The sequence below is a fragment of the Salmo trutta genome, chromosome 21, assembly GCF_901001165.1.
Source record: "Salmo trutta chromosome 21, fSalTru1.1, whole genome shotgun sequence".
NCBI lineage: Eukaryota > Metazoa > Chordata > Actinopteri > Salmoniformes > Salmonidae > Salmo > Salmo trutta.
In genome coordinates this window covers 49,295,078-49,313,108 of record NC_042977.1, presented here as the reverse complement: position 1 = coordinate 49,313,108, position 18,031 = coordinate 49,295,078, and the positions used below count along the sequence as shown (strand labels likewise).

The window sequence follows — 18,031 nt, the reverse complement described above, 5'->3', positions numbered from 1 at the left end:
GGAAACAGCAGAGGGAGCACCCCCCCTATCCACATCGACGGGACAGTAGTGGAGAAGGTGAAAAGTTTTAAGTTCCTCAGCGTACACATCACGGACAAACTGAAATGGTCCACCCACACAGACAACGTGATGAAGAAGGTGCAACAGCGCCTCTTCAACCTCAGGAGGCTGAAGAAATTCGGCTTGTCACCAAAAACACTCACAAACTTTTACAGATGCACATCAAGAGCATCCTGTTGGGCTGTATCACCGCCTGGTACGGCAACTGCATTAAAGCTAGAGACTGAAAAACAGCTTCTATCTCAAGGCCATCAGACTGTTAAACAGCCATCGCTAACATTGAGTGGCTGCTACCAACATACTGACTCAATCTCTAGCCACTTTAATAATTAACAATTGGATATAATATATGTATCACTAGTCACTTTAAACTTTGACACTTTATATAATGTTTACATACCCTACACTACTCATCTCATATGTATATACTGTACTCTATACCATCTACTGCATCTTGCCTATGCCGTGCGGCCATCGCTCATCCATATATATTTTTATGTACATATTCTTATTCATTCCTTTACACTTGTGTGTGTATAAGGTAGTTGTTGTGAAATTGTTAGACTACTTGCTAGATATTACTGCATGGTCGGAACTAGAAGCACAAGCATTTCACTACACTCGCATTAACATCTGCTAACCATGTGTATGTGACAAATAAAATTTTATTTGATCTGATTTTCAATAAGTGCATCGATGACATTGTCCCCACAGTGACCGTACGTACATACCCCAACGAGAAGCCATGGATTACAGGCAGCATCCGCACTGAGCTAAAGGCTAGATGCTCTGCTTTCAAGGAGCGGGACTCTAACCCAGAAGCTTATAAGAAATCCCGCTATGCCCTCCCACGAACCATCAAACAGGCAAAGCGTGAATACAGGACTAAGATCGAGTCGTACTACAGCGGCTCTGATGCTTGTCGGATGTGGCAGGGCTTACAAACCATTACAGACTACAAAGGGAAGCACAGCCGAGAGCTGTCCAGTGACACGAGCCAACCGGACGAGCTGAATAACTTCTATGCTCGCTTCCAAGCAAGTAACTCTGAAACATGCATGAGAGCACCAGCTGTACTGGAAGACTGTGTGATCACGCTCTCTGCAGCCGATGTGAGTAAGATCTTTAGACAGGTCAACATTCACAAGGCTGCAGGGCCAGACAGATTACCAGGACATGTACTGTGAGCCACACGGACCAACTAGCAAGAGTCTTCACTGACATTTTCAACCTCTCACTGTCCGAGTCGGTAATACCGACATGTTTCAAGCTGACCACCATAGTGCCTGTGCCCAAGAACACTAAGGTAACCTGTCTAAATGACTACCGACCTGTGGCACTCACGTCTGTAGCCATGAAGTACTTTGAAAGGCTGGTCATGGCTCACATCAACACCATCAACCCAGAAACCCTAGACCCACTCCATTTTGCATACCGCCGCAACAGATCCACAGATGCAATCTCTGTTGCACTCCACACTGCCCTTTCCTACCTGGACAAAAGGAACACCTATGTGAGAATGCTATTCATTGACTACAGCTCAGCGTTCAACACCATAGTACCCTCAAAGCTCATCAATAAGCTAAGGACCCTGGGACTAAACACCTCCCTCGGTAACTGGATCCTGGACTTCCTGACGGGCCGCCACCAGGTCGTAAGGGTAGGTAGCAACACATTCGCCACGCTGATCCTCAGCACAGGGGTCCCTCAGGGGTGCGTGCTCAGCCCCCTCCTGTACTCCCTCTTCACTCATGACTGCACGGCCAGGCACGACTCCAACACCATCATTAAATTTGCCGATGACACAACAGTGAGACTGATCACCGACAACCACAAGACAGCCTATAGGGAGGAGGTCAACAACCTCTCCCTCAATGTGATCAAGACAAAGGAGATGATTGCAGACTACAGGAAAAAGGGGACCGAGCACTCCCCCATTCTCATCGACGGGGCTGCAGTGGAGCAGGTTGAGAGCTTCAAGTTCCTTGGTGTCCACATCACCAACAAACTAACATGGTCCAAGCACACCATGACAGTCGTGAAGAGGGCACAACAAAACCTATTCCCCCAGGAGACTGAAAAGATTTGGCATGGGTCCTCAGATCCTCAAAAGGTTCTACAGCTGCACCATCGAGACCATCCTGACTGGTTGCATCACTGCCTGGTATGGCAATTGCCATCACTGCCTGGTAATGCACTACAGAGGGTAGTGCGAATGGCCCAGTACATCACTGGGACCAAGCTTCCTGCCATCCAGGACCTCTATACCAGGCTGTGTCAGAGAAAGGCCCTAAAAATTTCCAAAGACTCCAGCCACCCTAGTCATAGACTGTTCTCTCTGCTACCACAGGGCAAGCAGTATCGGAGTGCCAAGTTTAGGTCCAAGAAGCTTCTAAACAGCTTCTACCCCCAAGCCATAAGACTCCTGAACATCTAGTCAAATGGCTACCCAGACTACTCGCATTGCCTCCCCTTCCCCTCTCCACACCACTGCCACTCTTTGTTGTCATCTATGCATAGTCACTTTAATAACTCTACCTACATGTACATACTAACTCAACTAACCAGTGCCCCAGCACATTGACTCTGTACCGGCACTCCCCTGTATATATTGTTATTTTTTGCTGCTGCTCTTTAATTACTTGTAACTTTTATCTCTTATTCTTATCCGTATTTTTTGAAACTGCATTGTCGGTTAGGTGCTCGTCAGTAAAGGTCTACACCTGTTGTATTCGGAGCATGTGACTAATACGATTTGATTTCATAAAATTTGATTTGATAGTAAAAAAATCGGGCATGCCAGTCGATATCCATACCTAGCTTACAGCTACATTAAAGTAAACCAATGTTTTGGAAATATATTTACATCATCTAACCAGTTATCACAGAATGCTTAATGCAGTTATCTTAGACAGCAAGCTAGCCAGCCAGCCAGCTAACTTTAGCTATTTAGCCAACTAGTTATTATCCTAGCCAGCCTAGCCAACCACCAAGCTAGAGCCCGACAACTGCAAACCAGCAAGAACACAACTTACACAACAACTAAAACTAAAACACAACGTCAGATCAAAAGCAAAGAAAGAGCAGAGACTTACAGATGGTTGGCTGGGGCCCATCTGATGGTAACACTTTTTAAAAGAGTGCAGGCTGAGTTTGCTACCAAAGCGAGGGGAGGTTGGCGCTTCACCGGGCCGTGGGTGAGTCAGTGAGAGAAATCCAACAGCTATAGCTATGTAGCAAATCCAAATCCAATATACTTCACCAGGGAGCATTAGCTTGTTTACAAATGTTTTTTAATTATTTAATTATTAAAATATATAAAAAAATATTTCACCTTTATTTAACTAGGTTAAGAACAAATTCTTATTTACAATGACGGCCAAACCCGGCCAAACCCGGACGACGCTGGGCCAATTGTGCGCCGCCCTATGGGACTCCAAATCACGGCCGGTTGTGATACAGCCGGGATTCAAACCAGAGTGTCTGTGCTGATGCTTCTGGCACTGAAATGCAGGTATTTAGACCGCTGCATCTGATCCCATATATCCAGTGGCAACATAAAAAAAACAGATGTCTTTCTGTTTCCTGCTCATTGGTGCAGGAAACTCGTGAGAGCCTTAATAGGATTGTTGATACAATGTTGCAAGTTCGCTAGTGAGGAGAGCTTCAGCCCAATGCAGTGATGACTTTGATAGAATGTTGCACTTCACAAACAATACATTTTAAAAAAGCCATGACAACAGGAAGAAGCAACAGTATCATTTTCAGTGTATGTTTTAAATGGTTCTTTTAACATTATTTTTCAACAGGATTCTAATATAACAGGTAAACAAATAATGAATGAGCCCCCCAAAAAAACATGCTGTTAGTTATTGATTTTGACGATATTAGTGAAATCTTGAAAATGTGTTTTTTATCCTGGCTACTCTAGGTTACAGTGTACATATATTACCAGATTTCTCTGTGCAAAGCATCCCGAACAAAGGAGAAAGGGATGAGTTTCTGACGCTAAAGTAGAAACTCCAGTTCTGTCTATAATGTAATTTACATCTTGTCGCTGTTGTTACTGACATATTTAACATTCGGATTACCTCAAATACAGGAATACTGTTTAAATACGCAGCTCAATTTTAAAAAAAACTTCTCTCAGTAAACATTATCAATACACAGCATTCTGTAGAGCTGCGTCTGGGTTAGGAGTGTGAGAGGGAGAGGCTGCACACGGGTAGGAAATTACTTTGGGGTGGAAGGCCTTTAGGGGTAGGGAAGGTCTTTGGGTGTAGGGGGGGGGGGGGGTCTTTGGGGGGTAAAACATTTATTTGGGGGTGGGGGGGGGGGGGGTCTTTGGGGGAGTAGGGAAATTCTTTGGGGGGCAGACCAGACAGTTTGACTGGGCTTGCCAATGGGAATGAGATCATTAACTGCCTAATTTCTTCAAGCCTACTGTTAATCAGATTATAAAAACCTGCCATTTTGCCTGTTTAATCATCCCAAAGAGCTATAGTTGGAGTATCACTGAGACAGTCCAACATCTGTTGTCTTTCTGCATCATTTACAGCCATCCAGTTCCCGACTAAATGCAAGAGCCTGTCTTGCAACACTGGTGTGCATGCATGAACCTCAGCTCCTTGCATTCCAGTAGAAAAGCCAAGAGTGGACTATTCCAGGATGTTGTGGGAGATCCAGGGTCCTACCAACAACTACTATTCCAGGATGTTATGGGAGATCCAGGGTCCTACCAACAACTACTATTCCAGGATGTTGTGGGAGATCCAGGGTCCTACCAACAACTACTATTCCAGGATGTTATGGGAGATCCAGGGTCCTACCAACAACTACTATTCCAGGATGTTGTGGGAGATCCAGGGTCCTACCAACTACTACTATTCCAGGATGTTGTGGGAGATCCAGGGTCCTACCAACTACTACTATAACAGGATGTTGTGGGAGATCCAGGGTCCTACCAACAACTACTATTCCAGGATGTTGTGGGAGATCCAGGGTCCTACCAACTACTACTATAACAGGATGTTATGGGAGATCCAGGGTCCTACCAACAACTACTATTCCAGGATGTTGTGGGAGATCCAGGGTCCTACCAACAACTACTATAACAGGATGTTATGGGAGATCCAGGGTCCTACCAACAACTACTATTCCAGGATGTTGTGGGAGATCCAGGGTCCTACCAACTACTACTATAACAGGATGTTGTGGGAGATCCAGGGTCCTACCAACAACTACTATAACAGGATGTTGTGGGAGATCCAGGGTCCTACCAACAACTACTATAACAGGATGTTGTGGGAGATCCAGGGTCCTACCAACAACTACTATAACAGGATGTTGTGGGAGATCCAGGGTCCTACCAACAACTACTATAACAGGATGTTGTGGGAGATCCAGGGTCCCACCAACAACTACTGGAAAGAGTGACTATCCCAGCCCCCCCACCCCACCCTCTGCTCCGAATATTGACATCACAGCATGATTTGCGCAAAAGTCAAAGCACGTAGATCTCAAAGTTAGGATTCCACCTACAATAACTTCAATGAACAAACTCTACTTTTGTGTCATATGTTTTCACAGGACTACTGTGCTGCATCAGAACAGATGGACAGAGGCTGAGGCAGTGGTTGTAATTGCAATGAAGAAGTTTTTTTTAAATGAATTGTAGCATTTAAATAAAGTGTGGATGTTTACACCACTTTGTTGTGGAATCGTTAGATTACTTGCACTGTCGGAACTAGAAGCGCAAGCATTTCGCTAGACTCACAATAACATCTGCTAAACCATGTGTATGTGACCAATACAATTTGATTTGATTTGACTAAATCATTAACATGGGGGAGGGGGGGTTTGAAGCCAGTGTAGTTCCCTGTGGAATCAGGGAACCTGATCGGCACACGCTGGGATTACCAGTTGAAAATGCGTTCTTAGGTACCCACGACACTAATACACAATGACTTTCTGCCAACGATTTGCTGTTATCAAATTGCAAAACAAAAAACTTTGGAATAGAATAAAATGCATTCCAATCTACAATAGCCTACAGGCGTATTCTAGAACCACTAGTATTTTTTTTGCTCAAGGTTAGATTTCCCCATTGACTAGGGGTTTTCATTTGATATTGATATTTCAGTCCCCTTTACTATTAAAACCCTGCCTGTGATCTAACATAACATACTTTGCATTTACCTACCCATGTATTTCAGCGTACATTTCCCCATGTTCTTGCCTGTAAGCATTGCATACGTCCTGCAGGGCATATGAATCGATGGCCTACAGGGCAAAAACCTGGCTGGTCAGTAGCATTCCGACAACACCTCTACAGTGCATACATACACCATAGAGGTCCTATTAAATTACTCATTCTTAATTCTATGGCATAGACATTTCTGCTACATGACTACCATAACTATTCCTTCGTAGAACATCTGGTAGCAAACTAATAATGTTGTGTAGTGTGCTCAAAGGTTATGATAACTACCCTTTTATCTACGTTGTTTAACGGTAGCTATATCATTGAAAATAAGTTTATTGTATGAGACAACCAAGGCTTCACAACAACCACTATAAGTCATTTATGTGTCTCTCAGTCATTTTTCCTTGCATGATTGATGACGATGTACTGAAAATGAAAATGAAATGCAAAAAGCAAAGATTCTCACTGGCAGTGGACACCAGAACACCCATTTGGAGATAACATTAGATGGCGATATTTTCTCTAAATGTTTCCGAAATGTTTTCCATAAATGTTTCCCCTAAAATCTCCAGAACCGGCCGTATTCAGTATTATGGCTAATCTATTGAACACTAGCCTAAAAATGTAATGTGTTGTTGCCTAGTTACGAGGTCATCACTAGAGCATCATGGGTAGGTCACATTCACTCCGAGGTATCTGGATGTACCGGTACCGCTGTATCACAGACAGTAACAACCACAGACAGTAACAACCACAGACAGTAACAACCACAGACAGTAACAACCACAGACAGTATCTACCACAGACGGTAACAACCACAGACAGTATCAACCACAGACAGTATCAACCACAGACAGTATCAACCACAGACAGTAACAACCACAGACAGTATCAACCACAGACAGTAACAACCACAGACAGTAACAACCACAGATAAAACAACCACAGACAGTAACAACCACAGACAGTAACAACCACAGATAGTATCAACCACAGACAGTAACAACCACAGACAGTAACAACCACAGACAGTAACAACCACAGACAGTAACAACCACAGATAAAACAACCACAGACAGTAACAACCACAGACAGTAACAACCACAGACAGTATCAACCACAGACAGTAACAACCACAGACAGTAACAACCACAGATAAAACAACCACAGACAGTAACAACCACAGACAGTAACAACCACAGACAGTAACAACCACAGACAGTAACAACCACAGACAGTAACAACCACAGACAGTAACAACCACAGATAAAACAACCACAGACAGTAACAACCACAGACAGTAACAACCACAGACAGTAACAACCACAGATAAACCAGCCACAGACAGTAACAACCACAGACAGTAACAACCACAGACAGTATCAACCACAGATAGTAACAACCACAGACAGTAACAACCACAGACAGTAACAACCACAGATAGTAACAACCACAGACAGTAACAACCACAGACAGTAACAACCACAGACAGTAACAACCACAGATAGTAACAACCACAGACAGTAACAACCACAGACAGTAACAACCACAGACAGTAGCAACCACAGACAGTATCAACCACAGACAGTAACAACCACAGACAGTAACAACCACAGATAGTATCAACCACAGACAGTATCAACCACAGACAGTATCAACCACAGACAGTATCAACCACAGACGGTAACAACCACAGACAGTAACAACCACAGATAAAACAACCACAGACAGTAACAACCACAGATAAACCAACCACAGATAGTAACAACCACAGATAGTAACAACCACAGATAGTAACAATGAGCCAGATGTTTCACCGGATGTATAAATCTGAAGCATCCGGTTGGCGTTTCAACTCACTACCATATATGGTGCTGAGAGGAAGCCCAGTGGCCGGCAGCGGGAGAAGATGGATTGAGATAGATTTTGGCCGACATTCTGCTAATTTCTCCATACAGTTTTCTGTTTCAAAAACTAAAATCTGTTATGAACAGAGTGGACTAAGTTTTGTAGACTTTACCTATTGCCAAAGTTTAAAAAAAAAAATCTGTTGTTTAGGAATGCGCATTTCAAAGAGGAGGCATTCTCTAACGGAAATATGCAATTACATGCTAGAACGAGCCAATAGGATCTGCCCACCCCCTTGCTTGTTCTGCCCACTATGATTCATTTTCTCCCATTGGAAACGACAGACAACAGCCTATCTTGGATTGGTTCTAAAAAATCTTTGTCTGTTTAACAGATAGAACAAGGATCATCTTTGACTGTATGTGAATAAATCATATCAAATCAAATCAAATTTATTTATATAGCCCTTCGTACATCAGCTGAAATCTCAAAGTGCTGTACAGAAACCAGCCTAAAACCCCAAACAGCAAGCAATGCATGTGAAAGAAGCACGGTGGCTAGGAAAAACTCCCTAGGAAAAACTCCCTAGAAAGGCCAAAAACCTAGGAAGAAACCTAGAGAGGAACCAGGCTATGAGGGGTGGCCAGTCCTCTTCTGGCTGTGCCGGGTGGATATTATAACAGAACATGGTCAAGATGTTAAAATGTTCATAAATGACCAGCATGGTCACATAATAATAATCATAGTAGTTGTCGAGGGTGCAACAAGCACGTTCGGTGAACAGGTCAGGGTTCCGTAGCCCCAGGCAGAACAGTTGAAACTGGAGCAGCAGCATGGCCAGGTGGACTGGGGACAGCAAGGAGTCATCATGCCAGGTAGTCCTGAGGCATGGTCCTAGGGCTCAGGTCCTCCGAGAGAAAGAAAGAAAGAAAGAGAGAAAGAGAGAATTAGAGAGAGCATATATAAATTCACACAGGACACCGGATAAGACAAGAGAAACACTCCAGATGTAACAGACTGACCCTAGCCCCCCGACACATAAACTACTGCAGCATAAATACTGGAGGCTGAGACAGGAGGGATCAGAAGACACTGTGGCCCCATCCGATGAGGGGCCATATACACATCTACATGGTATCAAAAGCTAGAGGATTAGCAATGATATAAGGACTCAGCCGCATTGATCCCCCTTGTCGTTGACTAAAATAATAGATAGCATTACTAGCTACTAAGGGTGGCAGGTAGCCTAGCGGTTAAGAGCGTTGGTGCAGGAAACGAAAGGTCGCTGGTTCAAACCCCGAGCTGACTAGGTGAAAAATCAGTCATTGTGTCCTTGAGCAAGGCACTTAACCCTAATTGCTCCTGAAAGTCGCTTTGGATAATGAGTGTCTGCTAAATTACTAAGATGTAGATAACATTAGCAAGCTAGCTGTCAGTGTCCTTCCTATCAGCTAGCTGTCAGTGTCCTCCCTATAAACTACCTGTCAGTGTCCTCCCTATAAACTAGCTGTAAGTGTCCTCCCTATAAACTAGCTGTCAGTGTCCTCCCTTTAAACTAGCTGTCAGTGTCCTTTTTTCTGAAGGGTTAGAAGACTTGTTTCCATGTTGGTCCTCTATTGGTTGCAGGGCAAAAACATGACATGGGCACTCAAGTTCAATTATATACACTCCATATACAAAAGTTTGTGGACACCCCTTCAAATTATTGGATTGGACTATTTCAGTCACACCCGTTGCTGACATGCAATCTCCATAGACAAACATTGTCAGTAGAATGTCCTTACTGAAGAGCTCAGTGACTTGAAACGTGGCACCGTCATAGGATGTCACCTTTCCAACAAGTCAGTTCGTCAAATTTCTGCCCTGCTAGAGCTGCCCCCGGGTCAACTGTAAGTGCTGTTATTGTGAAGTGGAAACGTCTAGGAGCAACAACATGAAGTGGTAGACCACACAAGCTCACAGAACGGGACGACAGAGTGCTGAAGCAGGTAAAAATCATCTATCCTCGGTTGCAACACTCACTACCGAGTTCTAAACTGCCTCTGGAAGCAACATCAGCACAAGAACTGTTTGTCGGGAGCTTCATGAAATGGGTTTCCATGGCTGAGCAGCCACACACAAGACTAAGATCGTCATGGGCAATGCCAAGCGTCGGCTGGAGTGGTGTAAAGCTCGCCGCCATTGGTCTCTGGAGCAGTGGAAACACATTCTCTGAAGTGATGAATCGCGCTTCACCCTCTGGCAGTCCGACGGATGCATCTGCCAGGAGAACGCTATCTGCCCAAATGCAAAGTGCCAACTGTAAAGTTTGGTGGAGGAGGAATAATGGTCTGGGGCTGTTTTTCATGGTTCAGGCTAGGCCCCTTAGTTCCAGTGAAGGGAAATCTTAAAGCTATAGAATAGAACGTGTTTTCACTTTGCCATTATTGGGTATTGTTTGTAGTTGGGCGAGGGGGAAAAAGGAATTTAATAAATGTTGAATTTTAGACTGTAACAACAAAATGTGGAATAAGTCAAGGAGTATGAATACTTTCTGAAGGCACAATTACAGTATCTCCTTATCTCTTCCTCTTCTCCAGGATCATGGGTCTGTATGCCTCTGTGGTGCTCGTCATCGGTAAGTTTGTCCGTGAGTTCTTCAGCGGTATATCCCACACCATCATGTTCGAGGAGCTGCCCAACGTGGACCGCATCCTGAAGCTGTGCACCGACATCTTCCTGGTCCGAGAGACGGGAGAGCTGGACCTGGAGGAAGACATGTACGCTAAACTCATCTTCCTCTATCGCTCGCCTGAGACTATGATCAAATGGACCAGGGAAAAGACTCAGTGAGCTTGGCTGTAAAAGGCTAGAAGTTTACAAGTTTAACCTCCGACTGCTCTGTGGATACTCTACCACTGGTCTCTGGGACGTTGAAGGTATTGATGGACTCGACCAGTCCAGACAGACAGTTTGCTGACACTTTAGTCAGTTCTTAACTGTTAGTAGTTTTTATGGAAGTAGACCTCCAAGGAGGAAGGGCCAAAGCTTGCCGGCCTCTGTTGCAAAACAAAAGTAGAGAAACACTGGGCTGTTCGATTTCAGCCAGCCATGACACCGACCTTCTCAGATTTGATTTGATTTCAGCAAGCCATGACACCGACCTTCTCAGATTTGATTTCATTTCAGCAAGCCATGACACCGACCTTCTCAGATTTGATTTCATTTCAGCAAGCCATGACACCGACCTTCTCAGATTTGATTTCATTTCAGCAAGCCATGACACCGACCTTCTCAGATTTGATTTGATTTCAGCAAGCCATGACACCGACCTTCTCAGACTTTTCTTAAATAGTGTCTGTAGTTTGAAAAAGATTATATTAACATTCCTGCAACATTATTTTGTTGAAAGACAATTTGAACTCTGAGAAATTAAGCTAATTGATTGCACACAAATCATCAATTTCAATTTAAATACCAAACATCCAATTTGGACCAAACCACTTATTTGTATTTGTTGGAGGGGGGGGGGGGGGGGGTTACAGGCACAACATGCATGTCAATTTACACATCTAGTTTATACCACATGTACCCACAGCCAAACATCACCCCCAACCTCCCATCCCATTCCCCCCCAGCCAAACATCATCCCCAACTCCCCATCCCATTCCCCCCCAGCCAAACATCATCCCCAACTCCCCATCCCATTCCCCCCCAGCCAAACATCATCCCCAACTCCCCATCCCATTCCCTCACAGCACATCACCCCCAACTCCCCATCCCATTCCCCCCCAGCCAAACATCATCCCCAACTCCCCATCCCATTCCCCCCCAGCCAAACATCACCCCCAACTCCCCATCCCATTCCCCCTCATGTCTCCATCCAACCCCCCGCAGCCCCCCCCCCCCCCCGCCCCCCCCTAGTTAGGACTGACCTATAAATATTGAAAAAAGGAGTTGCCTGGTCATGTGTATGTGTCTCTCAAATCTTGTAATGTTTTTAAACCATTACTGTTCATGATATTGGCAAGGGTACAGATTCCACATTTGGACCATTGGGGTGACCGCCCTCCAGATCGCAAGGCATTATTGTGAAATATTGGACTATGGGTATTCCATTTTGATTCCCAGTTACATTGTTTTTAAATTTTCCGTCAAATAGAGATTGTGTTCGGAATAATAGGATCAAAGCGTAGTTTACATTGTTTGAGGGATATATCAATGAAGACCACGTCTTCCAGGGCAATAGGAGACGCCATATTTCTCTCTATACTCAACCAGAGGGCAGAAGAATCATGTCTAAACCAATTTAGGATGGGACGAAAAGCTAGTGTCTGGAAATACCATTTAAAGTTTGGTACAGATAGTCCACTTCCTGTTATTACTGAGGGATCGGAATATAATATTTTAATCACATTAATGAAATTGGAGCCAAGTCCCATATGTTCCAAAACCGACCAAAGATATGACAATTCTATTCTATCAAAAGCTATGACGATTCTGGTCTATCAAAAGATATGACGATTCTATTCTATCAAAAGCTATGACGATTCTGGTCTATCAAAAGATATGACGATTCTAGTCTATCAAAAGATATGACCATTCTGGTCTATCAAAAGATATGACCATTCTGGTCTATCAAAAGGTATGACCATTCTGGTCTATGAAAAGATATTTATTAGTATTTTAATCACAATAATGAAACTGGAGCGGTTTCCTTAACTTTTTTAAATAAAAATGAAATTAGTGGTGTATTTGCATCCCTTCTAAATGAACCTTTTGTGAACGGCTGTGTTAATAATCATTTCAATTAACAGTGGACATAATTGGTTCCAAAAATGTAAAATAGACCTCAGGACGAATATCATCCCATCCAGGTGATGTGTCTTTATTCATGGAATCCATGATAATCATGGTATCCATGGTAATCGTGGTATCCATGGTAATCATGGTATCCAATGCCCTGTTGAGTTCATGGAGAGAGATTTGGGCTACTCAATTGAGAAAAGAGGAGTTTGTATATCTTTTAAAAACAACTTTATCTGGATTGGTGTGAGTTTACAATCAGAAGTGTACAATTTTTTATCGAAACGGGACTATCTTTGGTTGATTAATTTGGGTTTTTGATAGTAATTCAGATTCAGTAGCTGCAATATCCGATAATTGATCATTGCTGTGTAGTTTATTAGCCGGTAGACGACTGGGTCCGTTACCATGGAAGTAATGGTGGAGTCTGACTCCATTGGATGGCAAGTTCTGGTCTCTGTCTTATCGAAACATTTAGTTCTGTTTGGACTTTGAAGAGAATAATCGCTACCTGTTCTGAAAAAAAAAGTGTTTGTTTAGAACACCCTTGACAACTTAAAAAAAAAAAAATCTGATATCTTCTTTTAATTGTGATTTATTCAGCTCAGATGCAAATGCAGTTGCATTGTTGTTAATAAATGCTTTTGATGGCGTCACATAAAATCGGAGGATCATCGACTGAATTTTTGTTAATCATTATGAATTCATTCAAGTCAGTTTCAAATTGGTCACAGAAAGTAGGATTTGGATTGTAAGGAAACATCAAAGTTCCAATCTTGTGAACAAACCACTTCTTAACAATGACTAAGACGTGAGGAATCCAAATAAATGGTCAGAATTATATAAAATATAGTTTATTCATGCTATGTAATGTATTCTCCGTTTTTTCCCCCCCCTTGTTCAGAGAAATTAGCCATTGAAGTCGCTTGCATTTCCCCCTATAAATTAGTGTTAAAGTACCTGGTTTTTCCACACCAGATGCCGCTGTTCCTGCTGTTACTGCCGCACTCTTTTATACATTTTGCTGGTCTCTTGTATTTATTAAATGGACCTTTTATGCAACTTTGGGTAGAAAACTAATAGCTTTTGCTCATGATGCAAATAAATGCTGTGGTCATCCTCACAATTCAAGCCAATCCTCCATGAAAGACATTAAAACACACACAAACTGTCCTTCTCTTAGGCTTAATCTGTGTCCAGGAAATGGCCTACGCTGTGTGTGTGTGTGTGTGTGTGTGTGTGTGTGTGTGTGTGTGTGTGTGTGTGTGTGTGTGTGTGTGTGTGTGTGTGTGTGTGTGTGTGTGTGTGTGTGTGTGTGTGTGTGTGTGTGTGTGTGTGTGTGTGTGTGTGTGTGTAGTTGATTCATTTCTGACCATTGCTGGTGAACAAACAAACTACAACAGTTCTAATGGTTTCAATGTTATGGTCTCTAATGGTCTTCAGTGGTAAAAGTCCCCAAATACACCTTGTATAGTCTTTTACAATGATAATGGTATTGGGTTGGTTTTTAATGGTAAATGTCACTAATCAAAACAGCCTATATAGACGGCAGAAACAGCAGGAACTTTCACAGTAACCAATGTGTTGGGAAAAAATTGGGATGGCAAATTTCTCTGAACAGGTGAAGAAAAAAAAACAACAACAAAAAAAAAATCACCAAATTCACTGAGAATACATTATGATAAATAAAGAATACTCCAAGCCACAGCTTCATAATACTTGTCAAACATAGAGAACTGATACTGTATACTGGCCTTTGGGGTGGGCATGGTGTGGGATTTAGGGGGTCCGTGGGGGGCTATTGACCATGTATTTGGATTCCTCACTTCTTAATCATTGCAAAGAAGAAGTTTGGTTCAAATTGGATGTTGGGTACTATATTTATAGAATTTTGTAAGAATCCTATATGCTTAAATTGCCAATTTGGGATGCACTCAATTAGCATCAATTCCTCAGAGTTCAAATTATCTTTCAACAAATATAATGTTTCAGGAATGCTAATCTTCTCTGTTTCTAACTACAGAATCAATTTCTGAAAAATCTGAGATGTTGGGTGTGGAAATGTTCTTTCTTGTGCTTTTTTTTGTTTGTTGAGGTGGAAGGATTAAACTGCCTTAGGACACAAAAACACTATTGGACAATAAAGTGACTGAGGCGTCAAGAATCAAAGAGAGTTGGGACAACGAAACAGGGTCTTCTCTGATCACACACGAGAGGGTGATGATTTAGCATGATCTAAAGAGCTCTGACTACTGCTCTAACCCCTACTGTAGACCAATGTCCTGCGAGACGACAGCGACTTCATCCCTGTCCCTGTCTCGTTCCTAGTTGTCTTTGCTGACAGCAGTGTGGATTATACAGGTCAGTGTTTTAATGGAAAAAAAAGGGCTTCCCACCAATGGATGATGACCACGAGGAGGAACTTACATAGGATTGGTCTGTTCAGATTTCCAACTTCTTCCCCCATTGGAGGGCCTGGATTGTGGGGTTGTGCAATGCAATATTATAGAGCTCTTCTTCAAGGCTTCCTTTTAGACTGACATTTTGAACTATGTTGTCATGGTTATGTACGAGGCAGCTTTTCACCGAGACTATAGTCGATTGCGCCATCACCAGAGGTTATAAGGCAAACAGCTACTTAAATGCATTATTCGACAATCTATACATGCCTTATTTTGTTTGTTTTGTATGAGCAACTAAACCTGTGTAGGATTGGAAAATTGCAGTAACTTTTCCCAAAATTCCAAGGTTTTCCAGAAATCCCATTTGGAGGATTCCCAGAATCAGGAGGGAATAAGCAAAAATCCCAGAATCCTCCAACCAGGATTTCAGGAAAACCTGGGAATTTGGGGAAAGTTACCAGAATTTTGCAATCCTAAACCTGTGTTAATTATTGGATATGATCTCTCTCAGGAAAAGAGTTGTTGTTTCATCATGAAAGGGGTTTATGCTTATTCATTCTAATGTCTAGAACAGAAACATTAATTTGTTGTTATGGGTTGAATAAATGATTTTTAAGATCATAAACATAATTAAATATAATAAAAAGGCATGAAATGTTAAGAGACTAGAGGTCACGGGAGACGGGTGATGAATTCATGGTGGTTAACTTGAGATGGATCTATTTCCTGGTATGCTTATTGACCAAGAGACAACAACTCTAGACTGTACATAACTGAGAAGATTAACCTTGTGGCCTCCTGTCTGTGTATACAGAGGCAGATATTACAATGCCTTTAAATAGATGGAGGTCAGAGGGTGACATTTTTGGGACAATATTGGGATACAGGTTATGTTTAGGATACAGGTTATGTTTAGGATACAGGTTATGTTTAGGATATGTTTAGGATACAGGTTATGTTTAGGATATGTTTAGGATACAGGTTATGTTTAGGATACAGGTTATGTTTAAGATATGTTTAGGATACAGGTTATGTTTAGGATACAGGCTGTTTAAGGATACAGGTTATGTTTAAGGATACAGGTTATGTCCACAATGAATATAATATGTTAATTACGCTGGTCTATTCGACTCGAAGGACCGATTTATCTGAGAGGAAACTTACAGTTGATATTTTCCAGTTTGAGCAGAGGCCAGAGGAGGGGGCAGGTTTTGAAGTTTTGAATCAGGGGGGTATCATCAAGCTACAGGAGCATTCTCATGGACACTGGTGATGCACAATAATCATAATCATTTTGGGGGGGGGGGGGGGGGGGTTTCAATTTCTTCCATCGTTTGTAGAACTCCCACCTCATGTACAGAACGACTTCAACTTCAGGTTCATCAACACAAGAGCAGGAGCGGCACTATAAAAAACGAAAGGAGATGGAGGAAAATAGCCCATTCATAGAAAACATAAATATTGTTTCTTTGTTTGGACCTTTGGTCTGAGCTATGCATTAGAGGACATTGTAGCATGAAAGAAAAAAGACGAAAAAAAACCCCTGTCTATTATTGTTATGAGGAATTTTCATTACATAGCAGTTTTAGGGAGGGAGGGGGTGAACAGAGAACTGTCATGTTGACTGTATGTTTTAAAGGAGTTTTAAAGGAGTTTAAAGGAGTTTAAAGTGGTATAGTTTTAATGATCCATTATGGAAACATGATATTCGTTAATTGGTTAATTGGTTTTGGTCCTGCGGTCCACAAATAAAACACAAAAAGGTCAACTTTGAGCTTTCAAAAGGTTAAGTTTCTTGTTTTTTTGCCCTTTTTATTTTGAGAAGGTCCGATTCAGTATTATGTTGACTAACTTTAGATATAGAAATCATGAATGATTATCAATTGTTTGGTTTATACTTTATGGTTATGACTTTATGTAATAAGCCATTATAGATGGTTTATAAATTAATATAGATGCTTTGTAATGCTTGTAAATGTTTAGAAATGCTTGAGTTAGCAACAAAACAACAACAACAAAAAACAGTTTTCACTACCAGCATATCGAGATGGGGAATTTTTCCATTCAACACGACTCAGTCACAAGGTGAGAGATTAATCCCTTTAAATTTTCCACCGATGACCACATTTTTGGACACTCCAGTCCAGTTTTGTACACTCTACACTCCAGTCCAGTTTTGTACACTCCAGTCCAGTTTTGTACACTCTACACTCCAGTCCAGTTTTGTACAGTCCAGTCCAGTTTTGTACACTCCAGTCCAGTTTTGTCCAGTCCAGTTTTGTACACTACACTCCAGTCCAGTTTTGTACACTCCAGTCCAGTTTTGTCCAGTCCAGTTTTGTACACTCTACACTCCAGTCCAGTTTTGTACACTCCAGTCCAGTTTTGTCCAGTCCAGTTTTGTACACTCCAGTCCAGTTTCGATGTGGCTAATGGAACAGATACAGAGAACTCTTATTGGGAGGAATATCAGAGAAGCAGCCTTGGTGTGCATTAAGACCAGAGAGAGAGAGGCTAAAGGACATCCCGTAACAGAAGGAGAGGACGATCCAACGCTCTCATTAAATATACAGAAAGCCTTAAGAAGCTTCCTCGTCCATTATAAGACCCTTCCTTTCCAAGTAACATTTATGAACATTAGAACTGTTTCAATTCCTCTCAGGATCCACCCCTAAATGCACCCTATTCCCTACATAGTGCACTACTTTAGACCAGAACCCTATGGAACCCT

General features: G+C 42.3%; 1 protein-coding gene and 1 long non-coding RNA gene across 2 annotated transcripts in view; both read left to right on the top strand.

The window, feature by feature from the left end:
* LOC115156484 (piezo-type mechanosensitive ion channel component 2-like) overlaps positions 1–11,167 on the top strand; it is a 215,456-nt gene extending 204,289 nt beyond the window's left edge. The window contains exon 55 of the mRNA XM_029703905.1: positions 10,693–11,167. Coding sequence (XP_029559765.1) covers positions 10,693–10,945 — 253 coding nt within the window. The 3' untranslated portion in view covers positions 10,946–11,167. The remainder of the gene's footprint in view (positions 1–10,692) is intronic.
* A 3,028-nt stretch (positions 11,168–14,195) lies between these two features.
* On the top strand, positions 14,196–17,263 carry LOC115157611 (uncharacterized). Its single transcript, XR_003868489.1, has 2 exons — positions 14,196–16,187; positions 16,224–17,263. It is a non-coding gene; the product is annotated as an uncharacterized LOC115157611 (long non-coding RNA).
* The last annotated feature ends 768 nt before the right edge of the window (positions 17,264–18,031 follow it).